The sequence below is a fragment of the Eptesicus fuscus genome, chromosome 22 (assembly GCF_027574615.1).
Source record: "Eptesicus fuscus isolate TK198812 chromosome 22, DD_ASM_mEF_20220401, whole genome shotgun sequence".
Taxonomy (NCBI): domain Eukaryota; kingdom Metazoa; phylum Chordata; class Mammalia; order Chiroptera; family Vespertilionidae; genus Eptesicus; species Eptesicus fuscus.
In genome coordinates, this window is record NC_072494.1 from 35975897 (window position 1) to 35998942 (window position 23046).

The following is a 23046-nucleotide window of genomic DNA, read 5'->3' on the forward strand; positions in this document are numbered from 1 at the left end:
GATTGTTATATAGTGAAATGCTGGCCAAACATAGGACTTTGGAAATGGACAAAGATAGGAATAAGTATAATAACTAGTCCTTGACCTGCCCTTCCCCCTCCCCATTTTTGGATTTCTTTAGTAGAAGAAATCATTCAGTATTAAACTGCATTAAAGAAAGAATTACCTAATCATTCCGTTACCCAGACATTCTCTGGGTTCTCTTTTAGTCAAGTTCTCTTTACGTACAAAGGCTGTTATATAAAGCTTTATCGCTCACAAAGTGTAGACATGCATGTTACGTGTCCATAAATACTATTTTTTTACATGGTTTTAATCAATATTTTACTTAATTTTATACATATTTTACTAGTTTGCTACATTTTTATTTTTAGTGATTACATTTTATTTTGTCAAGGTAGGATTCCATAACTTTATTCAGTCATTTCTCTGTCATTACACAGTTAGATTTTAGGCTTTCACTATACGTATTCAGTTTGTTTGGGCTAGAAGAGTAGGTGAGGGTATCAACCTTCTGATACCAAAGCAACAGCCAATGTACTATTCATATTTTTAAACAGGAACAAGGTTCTCGTGTGTCCCATGAAATCTGCTCCTGTCATGTTGACCCTTTCAGATTCCAAACATGTTGTTCTACCGGTAGACGATGACTCGGACTTGAACGTGGTTGCATCTTTTGATAGGCGAGGGGAATATATCTATACAGGAAATGCAAAAGGCAAGGTAAGCCTAGAAGCCAGCAAAATACCCCTCAGTCATCCTGTGCTTTGGCTCATTTTGTGTGTGCTTATGCTACTTCCTTTGAAATTCCTTTTACCCCCACTCTAAGCATGCCTCCCACACATATTGCTTATTTTTCTCTCATGCTTAATAATTTATGTTCTTTGGATTTAGAGTGGTCAGAGATTATGTGGCTTAGAAAATGATGGAAGGGCCTTTACTGGGTGCTACTAAGGAAGGATCATTTCTAAATTACAAAATTTAAAAGTCACATTATTGCTGGTGAAAATACTTAGTTCTGTAAATATTGTATAATTCAGGCTAGCTTAACCTGTCGTTTTGTAGAAGTCAGGTTAGATGAGTGCTAAGGTACCTTTTAAGCTTAGAGTTTGTAGTTCTATAAGGCTTCTTGAATTTTTTTTTTTAAACTAGGGCACATGGGCTAGTATAATTCCATTGCTACTTTAGAAAGTGACAATTTTTTTAAATTTCAGTAAAAAAACATAAAGTACATACAACATAAAATTTAGCACCTTAACCATTAAGTGTATAATTCATGAGTATTAGGTACATTCACATTGTTGTGCACCCATCACCACCATTCATCTTGCAAAACACTAAATAATAACTCCCTACTCCCTGCTCCCACATCCCTACCTCTCCCTCCAGCCCCTGGTCACTATCATTCGGTGAATTTGGCTACTCTAGGTACCTCATATAAATGGACTCATACAGTATTTGTCTTTTTGTGACTGGCTTATTTCATTTAGCATAATATCCTTAAGATTTAGCCATGCTCAGCATGTGCCAGAATTTCCATCCTTTTCAAGGCTGAATAATATCCCATTGTATGTATGCACATTTTGTTTATTCATTCATCTGTTGATGAATACTTGGGTTGCTTCCACTTTTTGATCATTGTGATTAACACCAAACATTCTCTTTTAAGAATAGATTAAGACACTGTCCTTTATTTGAAGAGGTAAAAGGCAATACCAGTTAATCAAGTTGAATACATGGGAATAAAGATATTTATATATTTTTACCTAGTCTCTCCCAGTTTTAGAAACAGAAGCCAGATCCAATTACTGTAAGTTACTTGACTACTTACTTTTATTTTTTTTTTTTTAAACTTTAGATTTTGGTCTTAAAAACAGATTCTCAAGATCTTGTTGCTTCCTTCAGAGTAACAACTGGAACCAGCAATACCACAGCCATTAAGTCAATAGAGTTTGCCCGGAAGGGGAGGTGAGACCTTGTCTTGTTAGGGACAGTTTTAATTGAGTGGAATGCAAAAATACATTGATTCACACTTTTTGTGTATATTATACTTAAAATTTTGTAAAAGTTTACTTTAAAAATGGTTATTAGAGCCCGGCCGGCGTGGTTCAGTGATTGAGCATCAACCTATTAACTAAGAGGTCACGGTTTGATTCCTGGTCAGGGCACATGCCTGGGTTGTGTGTTTGACCCCCATTGGGAGGCATGCAGGAGGCAGCCGATCAATGATTCTCTCTCATCATTGAGGTTTCTATCTCTCTCTTCCTCTCCCTTCCTCTCTGAAATCAATAAAAATACTTTTAAAAATGGTTATTAGAAACTGTCAATATCTGGTTCTTAATTTTATTGCATTGAACCAGCATTTACAATCTTCTTTACCAGGAGGTTATCAGGCAGTTCCTTTACAGAAAGGATAGCTGAGTGATATGCGCTGGAACCAATGCCTGGCATGTGGTTAGCACTGGGTAAAGATTAGCCATTATTATAATTAGAATAGATGTCACAGAATTCACAGAGTAACTGAACATATACTTTATTCACATAAAACCAACCTGTTTACCCCTTTAATTTCCAATGTTTTTCTGGTAAGTTTGGTTATCCAGCTAGAAGTAGACATATCAACAGAGACAAGAAGAAACAGGTTGTCAATAAAAGAGGTAACAGTCATCCTATTTCATGTAGGAACACCATACACGCTTAGGGGACATTCATGTTCGAAATTCTCTTTGATTAAGAAAAGGTTTGTCAGTAGAGTCTGGAAGGAGGGTGTGCAATAATATATTTTAGACAAATTTCTAAAGTTATTAATAGTAAGAAACAAAAGGAACATTTTAAATTGAAATAGTTTATGAACTCATTAAGAAGAATATATTGTGAATAAAATAGGCCAGAGAAATGAAGTATTTATATACATCTAACTGTATTCTTGGGAATTCAAGCTGGTTTCAATTTACAGGTCTTGGATTTCAGTCAGTACTGATGATTGGTTTGTTAGTTTGCACATGCAGGGTTCAAGCATACACGGGTGGTATATAATATATCTTCACTTCAAATTAAATTTTGGTTTGGAATGTGACAAGTAGATGCATAAGTATTTGAGTATATTACTTAGGTCTTTACTCAGTTTCTCCCCAATTTTTTAGTTGTTTTATGGTACTGTTCTAAGTAACAGATTGTAATAGAAAATGTTAACGGAAACAGATTCCTGACTTGTGATTTTTCTCCTTTCTGCAGTTGCTTTTTAATTAACACGGCAGATCGAATAATCCGAGTTTATGATGGCAGGGAAATCTTAACCTGTGGGAGAGATGGAGAGCCTGAACCTATGCAGAAGTTACAGGACCTGGTCAATAGGTGGGTAGCAGAACCTGGAAGAACGTGTGCTGAGTCATAACCTGGGCTCGGGTTCTAGTTTTCCTTGGGTGCTTTCTTTGTCCTTCAGGACCCCGTGGAAGAAATGCTGCTTCTCGGGGGATGGGGAATACATAGTGGCAGGGTCAGCCCGGCAGCACGCCCTGTACATTTGGGAGAAGAGCATAGGCAACCTGGTGAAGATTCTCCACGGGACAAGAGGAGAGCTCCTGTTGGATGTGGCTGTGAGTAGAATGAGAGGTTGCTGTTGTTACTTCTGTAACACTGACAATCGTGGATTCCTTCTTAGAACTGATTTTTCTTTCCTTCATTAAATTTAGTGGCATCCTGTTCGACCCATCATAGCATCTATTTCTAGTGGAGTGGTATCTATCTGGGCGCAAAATCAAGTAGTAAGTATTTTTCTGGTTTAATTACTTTGAAACTAGAAACCCTTTTTTTTTATCAAAGAATTTTACAAATAGTACACTAAAAATTACCTTATTTACTTTTTTGCATATGATTATTTTTATTGATTGATTGATTTCAGAGAGGAAGGAAGAGGGAGATATGGAAACATCAATGATGAGAGAGTCATTGATCAGCTGCCTCCTGCACACCCCCTACTGGGGATCGAGCCAGCAACTCAGGCATGCACCCTGACTGGGACTAGAACCCTGACCTCCTGGTTCATAGGTCGATGCTCAACCACTGAGCCACACCAGCTGGGCTTGTATATGAATCTTGTAACCTAATTAAATAGGTTCAGTGCATCTAGATTTGCCTTATTTTGATGGGATGGTCTTGGGCGATAGCCAATTTACTAGTTGTTTTCAGCGAGAAGTCTAGTGGACTTTCCGCTACATTTTTCTGTTTCTTTATCTGAAATAGATTATTCTTTTGCGTTTCTTTTTTTCCAGCTCAGTTTCTGTTTTATATCTTGGTTTTATTTTAAACACCTTTCATTATATTTATAATCGATGTACTCATAATCAGTCTAATAATATATGAAAAATTTGAAGATGTTGGACCCTAGAATTTTCTTTACTTACTGCACTTTTTAGGTTATAAAGCAGTATTTGTTAACACCTTGGAGAATGGTTAATTAGCAGTCTAGAAAGTGTGTAGAACTCTGGTCATTTTGCCTTATTTGCCCTTTAGGGCAGTACTGAGGAAGTTTGGGGTGGAGGTTTGGGTTTTGGATTATTGCTTCAATGAAGAAGAGTAAGTGGGAATTGGAGTTGATTTTACATCTTAAAAAGATTAAAGATGGCAGGTTTTTTTTTTTTTTAAATGAAAGAACTACAGTTAATAATAACTTGGAATGTTCAAGGTAGGAATTACCTTAATATAGTAAAACCTATAGATCTCCGATTTTCATTGTCCATCAAATTTGATCTCCGAATTCTAAGTTGCTTTCATGTTTAAATCTTTCACTTATGTGATTAATGGCTAGAGCACAGACTGTTGCTTTCTCAGACGGTTATGCACTCTGTTTGTGGTGTAGGAAAATTGGAGTGCCTTTGCACCAGACTTCAAAGAGTTGGATGAAAATGTAGAGTACGAGGAAAGGGAATCAGAGTTCGATATTGAAGATGAAGATAAGAGTGAGCCGGAGCAGACAGGTAATATTTCTTCATTGCAGATAGTATTTCTCAAAAGAAAACTGATTGTTTTATTTCGTATTCATCCTTAATTTGTGTTGAAAGTTTACTTCATCATTTAGTCTAAAATGTCACCTTTTTTTAATTGACTAAGGGCTTACGTGGGCATTATTACTAGGATTCACCAGCTCTCTTAACATTTCACTTTGCATTTCCTGATTAATTATAGATGGTTAATTGAGGATTTACCTGTAGCACTTAGCAAAGCTCCCACACATGCTGAGTCTCAGCTGTATCATGTGTTGTCTCTCCTTTGTCAGTAAAGTGAAGGTAGAGCTCAGGCTCTGGTGTCATATTGTATTGGGAAAACTACATATTCCTTAAACCTGAGTGTCCTCGTGCGTATAAGAGTGGTGATAATAGAGCCTGCCTTTTAGGGTTGTGGGGAATGGATGAGGTACTTCACCTGAAGCACTCAGTATAGTGCCAGGTCTGATAGGCATTCTGTTATGATCGTGATCATTGATATTTTTCTCTATCTTCTGAACTTCCAGGTAGGAAACTCCTTGAGAATAAAGATTTGACTTTTTTTCCCCATGGTGTCTAACACAGGGCTTTATATCTAGTGGGGGTTTCAGTGTGTGAATGCTTATTCTGCCCAGTTGGCACTGTCAGTGAATAACTAATGCCACAGATCACCTTGATGGTGCTGGAATTAGGTCCCTATTTTGTAATAGTAGGGAATTTGCACACCTCATGTGTGTTAGCAGGACCACCGGGAGTGCAGCATGTGCTGGACTGTATTGATATTATCGAGTTGTGTTCTGTGAAGCCTTTACTGTAGCACTTACTATGTTGAATTGAATTCAACATATCTTTACTGTAGCACTTACTATGTTGAATTGAATTCAACATATCTTTACTGTAGCACTTACTATGTTGAATTGAATTCAACATATCTTTACTGTAGCACTTACTATGTTGAATTGAAATAATCTGTTAATGTCTGTCTTCCCAATTAGACTATGAGGCTTTTACTGAAGAACTGGTCCCAAGTTTCTCGGTTTCACTGTAGTCCCCATGCCTAGCACATGGTGGCAATTAGCACATATTTGTTGAATGATTAAATAAATGAACTGTTTGCTTCTCCTCCTTGGTTTCTTCTGAATTTCCATTTATGAAAATCATTGAGCCACGAGTGAAAAGCAGTTTTGCACTTTTCACACCTCTGCTGTGTATCTGTCCTGCAGGGGCTGATGCTGCTGAGGATGAAGAAGTGGATGTCACCAGTGTGGACCCTATTGCTGCTTTCTGTAGCAGGTGAGCCACCTTGGGGGCTAGGCCTCGGGACACTCCTCCTCTTCAGTTCCCCGTGGCTGGTCCTTCAGTCCCATCTGCTTATTAGCCCCAAGAGATAGCTGCTTTTGTGTACACAAAATCCTTTCCTTTCTCCCCTGATAGAAAATCTTAAACCGATTTTATTCATTTATGCCATTTAATTTTACTACTGATATTATTTTATTTTTTAAAATATATATATTTTTATTGATTTCAGAGAGGAAGGAAGAGGGAGAGAGATAGAAACATCCATGATGAGAGAGAATCATGGATCGGCAGCCTCCTGCAAGTCCACCACTGGGGATCAAACCCACAACCCAGGCATACGCCCTTGAGCAGAATCGAACCTGGAACCTTTCAGTTCCCAGGCTGATGCTCTATCCAGTGAGCCAAACCAGCCAGGGCTTTTTACTACTGATTTTATTAATCATGCTGTCTGATTTCCTTTCATTCATGCTTGCTTTCTTAGAATTCCAGATCCTTAGAGGTGATTCTGTCCTAGAGGAAGGGTTATTGGTTTAAGCAACTGTCTCCTCTTTTTTTCCAATCCCTTCTCTGATCTTATTCCAAATAGTGATGAAGAACTGGAAGATTCAAAGGCTCTATTATATTTACCCATTGCCCCTGAGGTAGAAGACCCAGAAGAAAATCCTTATGGCCCCCCACCGGATGCAGTCCAAACTTCCTTGATAGACGAAGGGGCTAGTTCAGAGAAGAAGAGGCAGTCTTCAGCAGATGGGTCCCAGCCACCTAAGAAGAAACCCAAAACAACCAATATAGAACTTCAAGGAGTTCCAAATGATGGTAAGAGCCGCCTCTTTCTGTTGTCGGATAGACCCCACTTTTTACTCTTCATACAATCTGGCAATTTCCTGCTTCAGTGATTTTCCCTTAAAGGAATTTCCCCATGAGTCTTTACAACTTTGTAATGATTCCACGTGCTTTCACTTCTCTTTCAAAATGGGGAGATTCTGCCCTCTGTACTTTGCCTAAGATGTCATGACACACTGTAAGTCTTCTGACATCTGGCTCTGAGTTTGTTTCACCGTGCCACCGTTTCCATCGCTGCTGCCACCCCGCCCCTGAAGAGTTTATTAGGTGGTAGAGTACTAGTCAGACTTGGACAGTCTTCTTTCCTCCTACATACTTTTTGCAGTCTGACTCTGGGAGCCTTAATGATCACGTGGTTGAGTCAGGATTCTTACCTGGGACTCTCTAGTGCCAAAGCCCATTTTCTCTCTGTTCTCACATGACATTATGGTTGTGTGTACTCCTGTTCTGCCTTGGTGTGTACAGTGTCAGTGTGTCTTTCAGCTACTTTTTCCATTTAGAACTGCTGTGGCTTGGTGCAAACCATATAGGCTATATGTGCCCTTTGGCCAAGCAACTATTTCTCAATGACCATTCTTTTTAAATAATAAAGCAAATTTTTCTCCTTGTATTAGTGGATCTGGGACATAAGGGCAACATCCTTTGCTCCTGGATAGGTGGTATGCCATGTGCTTAGTTGGGATGATGGGGCTGGTGGTGTACGGATTCCTTTCCATGCCTGTCTGTCCTTTTACAGAAGTCCATCCACTACTGGGTGTGAAGGGGGATGGCAAATCCAAGAAGAAGCAAGCAGGCCGGCCTAAAGGATCAAAAGGTAAAGAGAAAGATTCTCCATTTAAACCGAAACTCTACAAAGGGGACAGAGGTTTACCTCTGGAAGGATCAGCGAAGGGTAAAGTGCAGGCGGAACTCAGCCAGCCCTTGACAGGTAAGGACACATTGGGAGCGCTGTCTGGCTTGCTTTGTGGCCTTGCTTTGTACAGCCCTTGACTCCGTGTACCTGCAGCATTTTTTCTTCCTTCCTCCTTTTCCAAGTGGTAGATTTTTCTCTGAGTTTTAAGCTTCCAACAAGGGCAGGCTCAAACAGATTTGGCTTAATTTCGTGGCTCTTAACTTGGGTCCCTAAATAGGTTTCAAGGGTCTGCATTCCCTTGATATTATGTGAATTCAGAATATTGTGTGAATATCTGTGTGGGGAAGATGCCCATACCTTTAATTAGATTTCCTATTGGAATTCATGACCCAAAAAGGGGAAACAACCCCTAGTTTAATTCATTTCTTCATCTGTATTTGCTCTTAGATGTTTGTTTTGTCTCAAATGAAAGAGCCATGCAGATAACCAGAACTATAAGCTTGCTTTATATAGCCCATGATTATTTAACTGTGGCCTCTCTCTCTCTCGCTCTTTCTCTCTCACTCTCTCTCTCTGTCTCTCTGCCAGTAGTCTAGAAGCAGTAATTAAGTTGTTCGTAGTACTGTCATAATAAAAAAAGAAGATGAGTTGTTTTGTTTTTCAAACAAGAGATTACCAAAAAGACAGAAACCACAGTATCTTTGTAGCTTCTTAACACCTAAGCCTTTTGAAACTTACTGAGTTTTCTCACTTTTATATGATTGAGGAATTTTTATTAGGGGATGGGAGAACAGTTTCAATTTTCTATCAAATATTTGTGACTCTAAGCTTTGGTCTCTTGTTTGGAAACTAGTAATCAAATTAGAATCCATTTCTATTCAAACATTGTTGGGTTTTAGAAACTTTTTTTTTTATGTACAAAGCATTACTTTAGTTAATACAGTTCTCTCTAGTTTTTGGCGGCTAGGTCAGTAGACTCAGCGCCCCAATGATAAAATATCCGGCTGTATTCAGGCCTCCTCCCCCCCCTGCCTTGCTTTACAATTGTAATGAATATGTGATGATGAGATGCACTGGGATGAGACAGAATTCCTTGCTTACACCTTCAGTCAGTTCATCATTGTGCACACAACTTCTCTTCTGCAGAGAAGCTGAAGCAGGCCCAGTTACTCTCATTTTGAGTATTCTGCCTCAAATGAGCTAGACTTCAGTTTTTTATTGCCCAACAGCTTACCACTGAACATCCCCACTTTTTCACAGCCCAACACCTTACCGCTGAGAACCCCCACTTTTCCCAACATTTATGGTGCTTCACTGATAGTTATCACCTCCACATTCAATCCATCAAAGGCTCTGTCTGTATATTTTTAAATAGCCTAAAAGAGTTATATGGGTATCGTCAATAAAGATCGCAGATTAGTGATTGACTCATTGAATAAAATTGATTCTTTTTTAAAAAATATACTTTATTGATTTTTTACAGAGGAAGGGAGAGAGATAGAAAGTTAGAAACATCAATGAGAGAGAAGTGTTGATCAGCTGCCTCCTGCACATCCCCCACTGGGGATGTGCCCACAACCAAGGTACATGCCCTCGACTGGAATCGAACCCGGGACCCTTCAGTCCGCAGGACAACGCTCTATCCACCGAGCCAAACAGGCTAGGGCAAAATTGATGCTTTTATAACCCACTTCTTGCACACTTCTGCTACTACAGAAGACACAGTTTAAGGTGTAAGTAGATTTTTCTGGGATTGGAAATGCTTCAGGGTGATTTAAAAGTTGGCCAAACATAGTGAATTAATTGAAATATTCTAGGACACAGTCTCCTAGCTCCTTCAAAAGCTGCCTATAATTAATCATTTGCTTTGTGATAGTAAATGTATGGTAAATAAACCATTAAGTTTTCTCTCTGTGATATAGTGATTTCAACTTTTACGTTTAGTTGGTGTGGTCACTGGCAGTAACTAAATATCTCTGACATTCGCCAAACTGGGTTTCTGTCAGAGGCACCGGTGAGGTGCTGCTGGCATTTGCAGAGTGTGACAGCAGTGGGTTCTCAGCTATGCTTCAGAAAGGTCTGAGAGAGTCAGAATCAAAATGTTGGCAAGTTTACTCAACCTTAAAGAAATGGGTCTTTATTCATTAAACGTTTCAAAATACTGAATACAGTTTTCAGGGATACTTTGAACTATATGTGGACTACATATTTTAGTACTGGTACAAATCAGCATTTCAAAGCTCCTTCTAGAAAGAATAGAAACCATTATCAGGGGCCTTTGGAAGTTTGTTTCCACTCACTTTGCTGACAAGGTTAAATGAGGCACCAACCTCATTAAAGGCTAGAACCTGTATCTTGGAATAGCTGGGTGCTTCAAACTGGATTTTTATTTCTACATTATTAGGCACTTGAGTTGGTCAACCTTAAGTAGACACAACTATTTTAACAGCTTTACCCTTTATTTTTTATTTCTTAAATATATTTTTTTGATTTTTACAGAGAGGAAGGGAGAGGGATAGAGAGCTAGAAACATCGATGGGAGAGAAACATAGATCAGCTGCCTCCTGCACACCTCCTACTGGGGATGTGCCCACAACCAAGGTTACATGCCCTTGACCGGAATCGAACCTGGGACCCTTCAGTCCACAGGCCGACGCTCTATCCACTGAGTCAAACCAGTTAGGGCACAGCTTTACCCTTTAAAAGAACTAGAGGAGACTTTTATATAATAGAGCCAGGGTGATGATACATTTTCTGACAACACACAGACAAAACAGTTGCATAGTTACTGCAGACATTTCACCAACTTCTCATTATTGCGTGCATGCGTGCTTCCCCATGTAACCTAGGCTTCCTTCTGCCCTTTTCTCCTTTCTTCGCTGGCCTTGGTGCCCTGACCTTTTGCTAAATGGAAACCTCAAAACTGAAATGGTCAGAGTAAACTTGAGTTTGCTGAGGGTCAGGATCATTAAGAAACCTCAAAGGGGCATTGGTTCCAAGACTTTCTCAGAGAGCTGCATCCAGCTTTATTGACCAGCTGCAGTTTGGTTAGGATCTTTGTGATGGCTGTAAATCTGGGGAGAGTGGTGCAACTGAGGATTACAGATAACTCCATTAGAAGCCTCAGTTGCAAGACAACCCATCATATCTTTGTGTAGGATTTTTCAGGCAAGAATGGGGCTTCATCCAATACGATGGTCAGCTTGGAGGGCCCTGAGCAAGCACAGGCTGGCTGGCACAGGCTGGCTGACACACGCTATTAATTTTCAGATAGTCCCCCAAGGCCATAGAGATAACAACTCTGGTATTTGAGTTTCATGTTCTTCCACACCTTGGAGATTCTCAGTAAAACGCAGCATACAATCATTGTAGATAGATTTCCCCGAGGTATTCAGAAATGAAATCTGACCCAGAATGCCTGAGGCTGAACCGTCTTCAGAAATCAGTTCAGGTGTTTGCTTCAGCAGCACGTATACGAAAATTGGGACGCTCCCGAGATGAGCATGGCCCCTGTGCAAGGATCACACACATCCCCCCAAATCAGTTCAGTCTGAGGGTCTACAATTCAAGGTCGCCTCCCTCAAAATGCCCTAGTTTTGCATTCAAACTAAATTATTTGAAGGCAGGATTATAGGTGTAGGTTATGTGTTACTGCTCGAGTTACATAAATGACAACTGTTGGTTAATATCTGCAATTTAGGAGTTATTGAATAAACTGTTTGGTAAGCCCTGATTAGCCCTGACAAAGCTGCTATAGTGTGTTCGTATTGGAACAGGACATTATGAATTTCAAAGGGTGGTTGGAAGACACATAAACCATATAGAAATAATCTGCTCTCTGGAATCTAGAGCCACAGAAAATTCTTCCCTATCAAACAGCTCCTCGGTACTGGATAACATCCATGAAGACACACTTTCTGTGTTGAGGGAGGACCCATCAGTGAAGTGTGGTGAGGGTGACCTGACCTTGGGACTTCTTGGAAAGACCAGACCAACATGGCACTTACCAGGTCCCCTCAGTTTCCTTATTAAATACTCTCCAGAGGACAGTCCTCAGATCAGAAACGTGAGATGCAAGCAGAACCACCAGTGTCCCCGTTACCCTGTGACTGCTCAAGGATTGCCCAAGAACTAGGGCTCCTTGGCAGTAAACATCAGCAGTAGCAAGTGTGACAAAGTCTGGTCTGTCAGCATACGTGGTCTAAAGGCCTCGTGAGATGGTGGGCATGAAGGGGCTGGTGTGCACTTAGTCTAATGGGAGAGCCATGACCGAGATGCCAGCGGCGCTGCTTCTCCGGGAGGACAGGCACGGGGAAATTTCCCTGCACTGGCCTCCCCCTACCCCGCCTACTGCTGGCCCACCACCCTGGACCTCCTAACCATCTCCCGAATCTGTGATGGTTTTGAATGCTTAGTAGTGAGTGAGGGTTTTTATTCCCTTTGCTTCTTAAAAAATTATCAGTCAAATAATTTATGAATTTCTGCCAAAATCAGATAACTATTTAGATATTCTTCCTCATTCTTTGTGATTTTTATTAGATGACTAAGGTAATGTTTGAAAATCAGTATCGAGCCCTGGCCGCTGTGGCTCAGTTGATTGAGCATCTATCTTTCTCTCTCTCCCTCCCTCCCTTTCTCCTTCTCTCTTCATCTCGCTGTAAAAGCAGTAAAACATATTTATTTTAAAAAATTGATACCAGTATTTTCTTAGGCCACTGGCTTGGGCTGCTCTTGGAAGGTAGTAGTAGTAGCTGTTCCTCTTCAGCTGAATTTTCTGTTATTGTAGATTGCCTTTCTGTTGCAAGTAAACTGTGTGTGTCCTTGAGCAGACTAAGCTGCCCGGAGGTCTTCCCTTGTGCTGCTGTTTCCGTGTACCTTGTCTCGCTCATAGTGTGATTGCTCTGGTTTTGGTTTATTTTGATTTTCCTGTCATGATTTAGGCTTACAATGTCAATGTTGCATTCATTTCAAATTGTTAAAACTAGATTGATAGGGTACATACCTGAGGGGACAGTCAGCAAAACTAACCTTAAAGTGTTAAGTGGCGTAGATTCTTCTATCTCAAGACATTTAAAAAATGGACTCAAGAGATTAATTATTATGTTTTTGTTGAGAGAGATCTGCATAATAGGTGCTTACTACACTTTATCTTACTGAACTATATAAAGGTTAAATTTGATTTTTGACAGTATAGCATCCAGGAAGAGTTTATAATTTCAGTCTGTTCTCAGGCAAATGGGAATGTATTTTTATTGCCAGTTTTCATTTGTGCTTTAATTTTTACTTTAAAAATCAGATTAAAAGCAATGTGTAAATGGGTACTTTCATAACTTGGGCCATTATTTTTAACCCTTTTACCTTCAAGTGGCATGTTCTCCCCCATTCCCAATGACACCTGGGAGGATTTTCTTCACCTTGTTCTCTTTTTACACTTCCTAGTTAATATTTCACAGCCCATGTAAGGATGTCCCTCAGAGCTTGAACAGCTCCTATGGAACAACCAGGAAAGTGTTCATTTGATTTTACTATTGAGGATTTTACTTATTGATCAGTTGTTGGCACATAGAAATGCCAACGGTAGTTTTCATTAACATTTCATCCTATTTGGAATTCTAAGGTGATGATGAGAATGTCACTTAAGGAATAGGGGTGCTTGGGAAAGGGTTTGTTGCTCACTGTTAATCATTTAGTGTCTCATTAGCCTAATATGTGAAAGATTTGAAGATGTTGGGCCCTAGAATTTCCCTTACTTACTGTACTTTTTGGGTTATAAAGCAATATTTGTTAACACCTTGGAGAATGGTTAATTAGCAGCCTAGAAAGTGTGTAGAACTCTGGTCATTTTGCCTTATTTGCCCTTTGGGGCAGTACCGAGGAAGTGTGGGGTCGAGGTTTGGGTTTTGGATTACTGCCTGAGTGAAGAAGAGTAAGCGGGAGTTGGAGTTGGTTTTAGCTTAAAGGGGGGAAGGAGAAGGGATTCTTAGCCCATGTGTGCTTGCCCTGCATCATTCAGCATCCATCAGTATTTTGTGAGTAACTGGTCTAAGTTGATACTAAAAAATCTTTTTGTGTCTAATCTCTAGCAGGGGGAGCAATCTCTGAACTGTTATGAAGATCCTTGAAGTGCTTCGATCTTCCCCACTTTTCCATCATGTGGCTCTGGACACTGTTCAGTCATTTGAAAGTGACTTTAATTTAAAGCAAATGCCTCTGCTTCGCTCAGGAGGTGGAAGGAGTGAACTTTATGTTTGAATGAAGAAGTGAATTATGAACGAAGAGTACATCCCTTCCCTTTCAAGCATAAGTCCAAATAGGCTCTCAGGAAGGCGGATTTGTGAAGACATCAAACGGGAGTTTGACTCATTTACACTTTAATATGAGTTACGTTGCTGGAGAAAAGATACTTGTTTTGCTCATCTAATCTTACTGTACCCAGCATCATTTTGACCTGTCATTTCCTGTCTCCTACCTGCCTTCTATCCTCAGTGCATGTCCTTGAGTAACTTGTTCTTATCTGAAATTCTGCTACCAGTATCCTTCGAAAACTTCTGTTGCATATTCTTCCATTTTGAAACTTCCCTTTCGCCAGATTCCTCCTGTATTTCCATATTGTGTACAAAGGATGGGCAAAGAAGAGAGCGCTTGAAACATTTGACATTTTTAGAAAGGGAAGAACGATGAGAAAGGCCCCTCTTCCTAATGGACCCCATTTTGCTCAAGCTGGGCTGCAAGAGGGGTTTTTGTTTTCCTTTCACTGCATGTTTCCCTCCAGTTTGGTTCATTCACATTAATCATGTTTTGTGTGTGTGTGTGTGTGTAGTTTTTTTATTTTTATTTTTTTAAGGTAACTAGTTTCATTTGTCTCCAGCAAAGAATCATCAGTAGTTTATATTGTTTTACTTGTGCTGGCTTCCAGAGATGGAAACAAACCAAGGTGTCTCTCAACAGGCTTCTTTTTTATTGGGGTGGGGGAATCTATGCAAGAACTACAGTAAAGCCGCCCAAAATCAAAGCAGCAGCAACAGTTCAAATCACAGATGAAGGAACAAAACTTTCTTATCATTGCTTGTGAATATCTGTCCTTCTGTCAGTCATCGCATCTTCCCCTCCTTGTATCCAAGCTCCTTTTCCTTATGACATGTTCCAGTCACTTCCTTTCTATGAAAGGTTGCTTAGCTTTTAAAAATTTTTTTACATCTTGCTTTTGCTGTTCTTTTATATAAAAGGTAGCAGATTGGATGGATGTGTACATTAGGTGTTTGAAATTCTCTGAAAATCCAGAGTAAAGAAACCAGGTGTGTGTGTGGGGGGGTGGGGAGGTGAGGGGGTGGGTCACTGGTCTGAGGAGAGCTTTTAGCTGACCAGAGTGCTTAACCTGCATCATCATTTTCACAGGGTTTTCAAAGGGGAGTTTGCACACTGCTTGTTGTGAAATCTCTTATCAGCTGGTGGGCGCTCCTCTAGGACTGGATTTTAGGATGGAAATCAAGGTAGATCACATCAGTAAGCGCCTCTGTCCTATTCCATCTTTTTGAACCAAAATATTCAGTGGTTGATGAGCTGTCCTTGAGTCAGTTGCAACATGTCTATATTTTTAGATGCCACTACTTTTTCCTCAAATGCTTGTTTTGTGAATTTCATTTCATATTTCATCTCAGACCAGTGGTTGAGATTAGTAGGTGGCTCACTGACATATTTTCATTTGCAGACATTCCATTCCACATCTGTGTGCTATGCTCTGCAGTAGTGTGCAAACCAACACAAAGGCTTCTGGCAGCAGCTCCTCATAATTATTTATGCTTTTGGAATTTTTTCAGATCCTGAAATCTGTCCATTTCAGTGTGATTTTCTAATTTGTACCATATAAGCGTATTATCTTCTTCCCTTTTTCATCCCCCTCCTTTCGTTTTCTAATGTTCTGTAGTTTTGTACAAGATGAGACTTAGCCTTGGGTACTTCTTGCTGAAGCTTTAATGCTTTGTAAATAAAATTGGATGTTTATTAAAGAGCAGGTGTAGATGCGTGTTTGTAGGCACTCACCACTTCTGAAACTCACCTGCCCCTTTGCTTTATGACGGAAAATGATCTCTCTTTGTGAAAATACAGAGCTGGGAGGGGGAGGGATGCTCAGGTATCCAGGTTTCTGCCTCTGGACAAGATTATAAACCAACCATTCAAACAAAAGGTGTTAAAAAGATCATCTAGGAATGATCTCTTCATATTTTTAAATGCAGTATAAGTGTGTGTAACGACTCCATAGAGGCCCCAGTGCTAGGAGGTGTTCTGTAGGTTATAGAAACGCATGCGAGGAGCTTCCTGCCTTCCAAGGAGCTTCTTAACACCCATGAGCACAGTTCACTTCCCCTCTACTGGCCCTTTCCCCCTAGATTAAATAGCTTCAGAACCCACCGAATATGTGTTGTCTCTTAAACAAGATGTTTTATAAAGGCTAGTTAAGTGTTTGCTTTTAATCATCACATCTGTTTGCCTACTAATCTTTTCTATTATGTGACAGAATCCATCTTTGACATCATAGCTGTTTCATAGCAACATTGGCCCAAGTGAAAGATGAGCTCCTCTAGCCTCCAGAATGAAGGGCATAGGCCTAGAGGCAGGGAGAATCGCGCGTCCTCTCCTCCAGAGAATACCTTTGGTGCCCGTGGGAAGGAACAGTGCCTGGGAGGTGGAGAGGAGCTGCCTTTAATATCGGTACCTTGCTGAGAACAGTTGATTTTTAAAAGGGCTCTTGGCCCTTGTCCTCATGAATTTTCATTTCTATTTAAAATTCCTTACACAGGAACAGTCTCTCACACTTTACAAAGTATTTTTGTGTGCACTTTTTCATTTGATGCTCCAAATGACCTTCCTGAAATAGGCATGAAGGTTTTAACTTACAAAGGAGAAATTAGACATACCAGTTCAGGAAGGATAAGTCACTTGCCTCCTAGTCCGGAGTTCTTAGGCCTTTTTATAGAAGGTTTAGGAGCATTGAGAGTCAGTAACTTAATTCAAGTTGGTCCTCTCTTTCTTTTAAGACTTGATTTCTTACTTGGTCAGATTTAGCTGGGGTTTTGAAACCCTTTAAATTAGATCCACAATTTGGCGGGGAGGGGAAAGAGTGAGGGAAACTCACTCTTTGAAGTCAAGTAGTTGAGGTGGTTTGGAAATTCATTTCAGCTTCTGAGATCTTTGTCTTCCCCAGAGGTGGATTTAAAGTCATTGAAAGAATGTGGAAAGAAGGGATTGGTAAGGGGGTCACTAGTAAGCAGAGGTGGTAAAGCAGCAACATGGTGACTCCTGCCTGTGGCCTCGCCTGTTAATAAGGACTGGACTTTGGCTTATGAAGTGGCGGTATTTTATTGACAATGCATGCATCATATCTTCTAACTTTGAAGGATATCTCATGTCGAAGGAATTGAGTTATGATATCATAGAGGATTCAACTGGAACACCTGGAGGTGCTGTCCGAGAGCGGTGAAATGTCTACTGAGACATGATGACCTTGGCCACTAGTTTTATCCTCGGAAGCCTGGTGTTGGCCTTCTACATGCCTTTTGTCATGACTTCCCCTAAAACACTGGCCATCCCTGAGAAGCTGCAAGAAGCTGTGGGGAAAGTCATTGTCAACGCCACCACCTGTACTGTCACCTGTGGCCTTGGCTATAAGGAGGAGACCGTCTGTGAGGTGGGCCCTGATGGAGTGAGAAGGAAGTGTAAATCTCAGCGCTTGGAGTGTCTGACCAACTGGATCTGTGGGATGCTCCATTTCACCGTTCTCAAAGGCAAGAAATTTGAGCTGAGCTGTCTGAGTTCAGACATCCTGGAGATCGGGCAGGAGGAATTCCGGTTCACCTGGAGACTTGCTCGGGGTATCATCTCCACTAATGACGAAGTCTTCAAGCCCTTCCGAGCCAGCTCCCACTTTGTGAAGTTTAGATCTATTCAGGAGGAGGACTCTGGGACCTACCGGTGTGATGTGCAGCTGTTAAAAAACTTGAGACTTGTCAAGAGGCTCTATTTTGGGGTGAGGGTCCTTCCTCCTAGGTTGGTGAAGCTGAATTTTCAGCAGTCCCTCACGGAGGATCAGAAGTTAGTAGATGAGGGCCTGGAAGTGAATCTGGGTAACTATTCCAGGCCTTACCGTCCACCGTGGAGAAAGAAGGTGGCTATAGCCTTGGGAATAGGAATTGCTAGTGGAGTGTTTAGCACTGTGTCGCTGGGCATTGCCTTGTACAGTGGGTTGAGGGTGGGCAATAGCAATGCCAACCTTTAGACCTAATAGGCCTTGCTCCTGAAGGGCTGGCTGCCCAGGAAGCAGGACTTGACTGCTCAGGAAGCCAAGCTAGATTTTCAGGGGAGCGTCTGGCTGCCTGATTGTGGACCAGCTAGGAGGGAGGGTTTCCAGAGCCAAAAGAGTGAGTGGGGGTGTGGAGAAGGGACAGCATCCTGGTAGCAATGGGCAGTATCTCAACTGTGTCCCAGATGGACCTCTTCTTGAACTTCCCTGCCCACTAGGCACCCAGATAACCTTACAGCACGCATCTCCTCTTCTGCTGGGAAGAGTTCTGTCTTCCAAACTTGCATTTATTTTCTACACTTTACATCTGGTATACCTCCCCACCACTTTCTCCCTTCTGAGCAGCATAATCACATAGAAGGGTACATTAATAATAGCTTTTCTAGTGAAAACACTTTTTTCCTCAATAAAAATAATCGACAGTAGCTGAGTGGAGATCATCTTTCCTACTCTTGAGTTCAAAATTTCTTGCACTTGTTTCAATAGTCCCATAATCGGTTGGGCTTTCGTTTTCCTCCAATTTCTTAGAATAGGTATTGAACAAACTGCTTTGTGTACCAGATCCAAGGTTAGCAATGACATCTGACTCAGTATAGAATAGACCCTCACTAAATGTTAATAATTTATCAGCCCCTCTCCTTCCTCCCAGGTGAACCCTCTGTATTCAGTGCAACATTGATTCCTGGCAAAACACTGGAGTCTTCATCTGATAGGTTTCCCCCGAAAAGTGCCTTGGCTTGCTCCCTGCTTCCCTCATAGCTCTCTCTGTCCTGAAGCATGTGTTCCTGGAAAGGTCAAGTGTATTAGGTTTCTTACAGCAGCCAAGGCCCCTTAAGGGAGGATTAGCACCTTCCGCCATGGGAAATCCAATCTAAGACCCGCAGAGGCCATTCCGACTGTCAGAGATAATTGGCTTGTAGAACCATCAGGAAAAAGGCTCTTCTTGGCTGTAGCCAAGCTAATTCTGAGAAAATTACAGCATTCCTTCCCCTCACTTTTCTCTGGCTACAGAGGGTGTAGTAGAAACCAAGACTTGGACCAGTGGTTCCCTTCTCTAGCTGAGTCTGAACCACCTGCATGAGCTTTTGAAATATAAGATTCCTGAGCCTTGAGGATGCTAATTCAGTTCAATTATGGCCAATGGGTCTCTATGATTTCCTCTACTTTTAATTTAAAAAAAACAACACGTCAAATCCAAAGAGAAGTTGAAAGAAAGGTTTGGTGACACCCATAGAGTCTTTACCTAAATTCACCAAGTTTGAACATTTTGCTGCAATTATCTTCCTAAATACTGATTTTCCTGAACCACTTGAAAGCTAGTCACAGACACTGTGGCCTTTAGTCCTAAATTATGTATGCACCTCATAATAAGGGCATTCCCTGGTGTAACTGCAATATCTTCATCACATTTTAAGAAAATGAACTGTTACCTAATCTCGCATGTAATTTGTGTCTTTTAATTTTCCTAAAATCTTAGAGCTTTTTAATTTAATTTTTGATCTAGGATCAAGTGAAAGTTAACATATTACATTTGGTTGTTTCTCTTACCCCTTATTTTACAACAGATCGGCTGCTATTTTTGTTGTTTTTCATGACATTGATTTGAAGAGTCTAGCTAGGTCAGTTGTCTTGAATAGCGTCCCACAATCTAGATTTGTCATTGTTTCCTGATGACTAGGTTCTGAGGAATGAATCTTCAACATTTTGACAAGAGCCTATGTGGATGATGACATGTACTTATTGCATCACCTCAGTAGGCGCATGATGCCCGTTTGAACTGCTGTCGATAGGCCTCTCCAAAGGCATATACAGGGGTGGGCAAAAGTAGGTCTGCAGTTAATACGCGAAAGTTTATCCTTGTAGTTATTTGTATTACAACCGTACTAGTAAACCTACTTTTGCCCACTCCAGGATGTTTTTTTCCTTTTGTAATTAATCTGTGGGATGATACTTTGTGATTATCTGGTTTTCTTAAAAAATCTCCACAAACATTTTGGAATCCATTCATAATCCTTACCTTATTATGGCATGTGGGGGTTGCAAACTGTTGATTCGTTACATTCATCATTTCTATGTTTATAAGCCTGCAGTTTTCTGTAAAGAAGAGCTGCTCTTTTGACTCTTTATTTTTGAGGTCTCAATGTATTCTCTTTTTTAGTCAGTGAATTGTATATAATCCATTACTGTTGTCATGTTTTTGATATTCAAATTGTCCCCAATTTTGGCTAGGAGGAGTCCCTTCAAGCCAGCTCTTTTGTCCTTTAGATGTGATTCCATTTGACTTCGAGTATGTCCTTGCTTCCTAGTACAATATGTCTGAGGTCCACATTCGGACTTTCTCCAAACCGGAATCTGCTGTTTCTCCAGGGAGCTCTGCCTCCTGATAGTGTGGGGGCAGAAACCAAGGGCTGGGCGCTGGATGTGCTTATTGCACTGTGGAGTCACCGCTTTTGGGTCCTTTCAGTGTCCTAGGTTCATAGAAATCATAAGTTCAAAGCATGTTTGTTTTGTAGGAGTGGTATAGGCCAGTGGTCGGCAAACTGCGGCTCGCGAGCCACATGCGGCTCCTTGGCCCCTTGAGTTTTTAGCAAAGGCCAGCTTAGGAGTACCCTAATTAAGTTAATAACAATGTACCTACCTATATAGTTTAAGTTTAAAAAATTTGGCTCTCAAAAGAAATTTCAGTCGTTGTACTGTTGATATTTGGCTCTGTTGACTAATGAGTTTGCCGACCACTGGTATAGGCCATTCTGCTTCATAGTGAAGATTGAGGACCACTGGCCTAGGCCGTGCACAGGGAGTCTTTACTATTGCTCTTATTTTGAGAAGACCTTACATTTTACACACACACACACACACACACACACACACACACACACACACAATGCTCCCCCCCTCCCCACTTCTCTCTACCTCAGAGGGGATGGGTTTAGAAGACCTGGGTTCTGCTTCTGTTTCTACTCGTGACTGTACAATGGAGCCAGCTCTGACCCTCTGAGTCCTCATCTTTGAACACGTGATTGTAAGGACCAAATGAGATCCTGTGAGTGAAACTGCTTGTTGACTGAAGGACTGGATATGAATGGGGCAGAGTTATGACTGATGCCTGTTAGTTCAGACCCAGACAATCGGCTGAAGCAGTCAGGAGAGAGCTTGCTATACTTTCAAAGGCCATAAAAACAACATCTTTGTAGGAACTCAACGTGCCATTGCTGAGGAGGGAGGAGGACGGGGGTTCGGTTCCACGTTTTACAGATGGAGAGACTGAGACCCAAGACGAGCCAAGTCACTTCGGTCACCTTTGCAGCAAGTCAGTGGCCAAGCCTGGAAGGAATGTTGTGCAGATGTAGGTTTATAGCCCTCTGTGCACTGCACTCTTGAATTTTGACTCTTGAGAGTGCGAAGGGATTGAACAGGGAAGAAAACAAAAGGCCCTAAGATGTGTTAGTGAAGACTCAGACCCAATTCAGTTCACTGAATTCTGTGCACGTAATCAGCCTTGAGGGTCAAGGAGATGCTGACTGGACTAAAATTTGGGGTCTAGAGTGGCCAATGGTCCCAGCAGCCCTTTTGGGTGCAAAGTGAAGGGGATGAGCCTGTTGAGGTATCATTGCCATCCATGCTGGCCCCTCAGGGTACATAGGTGAGCTCCTGTCCAAGAGGCTGTTCTATTTCTCAGGCACAGGCTGAGTAGCAAGTAGAGGGGCCTTCGCCTCCGCCTCCCCGTTCTCTGAAAAGGAACGAACGGAACGAAAGTGTGGTCGGTGTCTGCTGAATGCCTGAGAGAGGTTGCAGCTGGGAGCCATGACTAGGAACTCCAGTTCTACTGGCTGCTGTTGAGCGGACCCTGGAGGCACCTTTTCTCCAGGTGGGGGTCACTACGTCTCTGCAGGGAGAAGACTGCCCTTGGGAACAGTTGAGTCAATACCTCCAATGTCTTAAAAACCGGGGCACCTTGAAAGACAAGCCCTGTTGACCGCCCATCGTGTTGTCTGGCAGAATGCCCGCCGTGTGCTGCTTGGGCTTCCCTAAACCTCCTGGCGGATTCCCCCACAGGACTGCATGGAGCAGCATGGGCTGTACGCTGTGATGGCCTTGAGTTGCCTGGGGCAGTGGTCGGCAAACTGTGGCTCTTTGGCCCCTTGAGTGTGGCTCTTCCACAAAATACCACGGCCTGGGCGAGTCTGTTTTGAAGAAGTGGCGTTAGAAGAAGTTTCAGTTTAAAAAATTTGGCTCTCAAAAGAAATTTCAATCGTTGTCCTGTTGATATTTGGCTCTGTTGACTAATGAGTTTGCCGACCACTGGCCTGGGGTAAGGGGAGGTAGGGCCAGGCGCCCGCCCGGGGTTAGGGAACAGGAGGAGGAGGTGCGGGAGCTGATGATAAAACACCCACAGCTGGTGCCGGCTGCCTCCGCAGGTGGAGAAACCGTCTTTATTTCAGAACTGCCTGCTACCAGAGTCAATAACTATCGTTACAAGAAGTACAAGAGAGAGAGAAAGAGACAGACAACAGGCCGGTGGGAGTGGTTCCGTCTGAACAAACACTGAGTCAGGTCCGGGGTCTGAGGAAGCCCCAGGCCTTGCGGGCCCGGAGCCTTCCTAAGCTTTGCAGGCCCTGGAGAGGTGGGTAAGTTGGAGCGCGGGGACCAAGGCGGGGCCCAGCCCACAAGGGCACGAGGCTTCCCGGGCTCTAGGCAGAGCTGCCTGACCCACTCCCCTCTTCTCCGGTTTCCTTCTATTGTACCTTCCCAAAACTATGACCATATACATA

At 41.8% G+C, this 23046-nt stretch overlaps 2 protein-coding genes across 3 annotated transcripts in view; both read left to right on the forward strand.

The window, feature by feature from the left end:
• The window catches only part of RBBP5 (RB binding protein 5, histone lysine methyltransferase complex subunit), a 28392-nt gene extending 13608 nt beyond the window's left edge, over positions 1–14784 (forward strand). Inside the window, exons 5-14 of one of the 2 annotated variants that reach the window (XM_008154207.3) lie at positions 561–723; positions 1859–1968; positions 3235–3354; positions 3443–3596; positions 3693–3764; positions 4859–4976; positions 6206–6275; positions 6868–7097; positions 7861–8052; positions 14061–14784. In XM_008154207.3, the coding sequence (XP_008152429.1) occupies positions 561–723; positions 1859–1968; positions 3235–3354; positions 3443–3596; positions 3693–3764; positions 4859–4976; positions 6206–6275; positions 6868–7097; positions 7861–8052; positions 14061–14089 (1258 nt within the window). In that variant the 3' untranslated portion in view covers positions 14090–14784. The remainder of the gene's footprint in view (positions 1–560; positions 724–1858; positions 1969–3234; positions 3355–3442; positions 3597–3692; positions 3765–4858; positions 4977–6205; positions 6276–6867; positions 7098–7860; positions 8053–14060) is intronic. The other variant, XM_008154208.3, reaches the window with a different exon arrangement.
• A 1754-nt stretch (positions 14785–16538) lies between these two features.
• TMEM81 (transmembrane protein 81) lies at positions 16539–18697 on the forward strand. Its single transcript, XM_008154281.3, has 2 exons — positions 16539–16686; positions 17373–18697. The coding sequence occupies exon 2, from the start codon at positions 17471–17473 to the stop codon at positions 18248–18250; it is 780 nt and encodes a 259-aa protein (XP_008152503.1). The 5' UTR covers positions 16539–16686; positions 17373–17470; the 3' UTR covers positions 18251–18697.
• The last annotated feature ends 4349 nt before the right edge of the window (positions 18698–23046 follow it).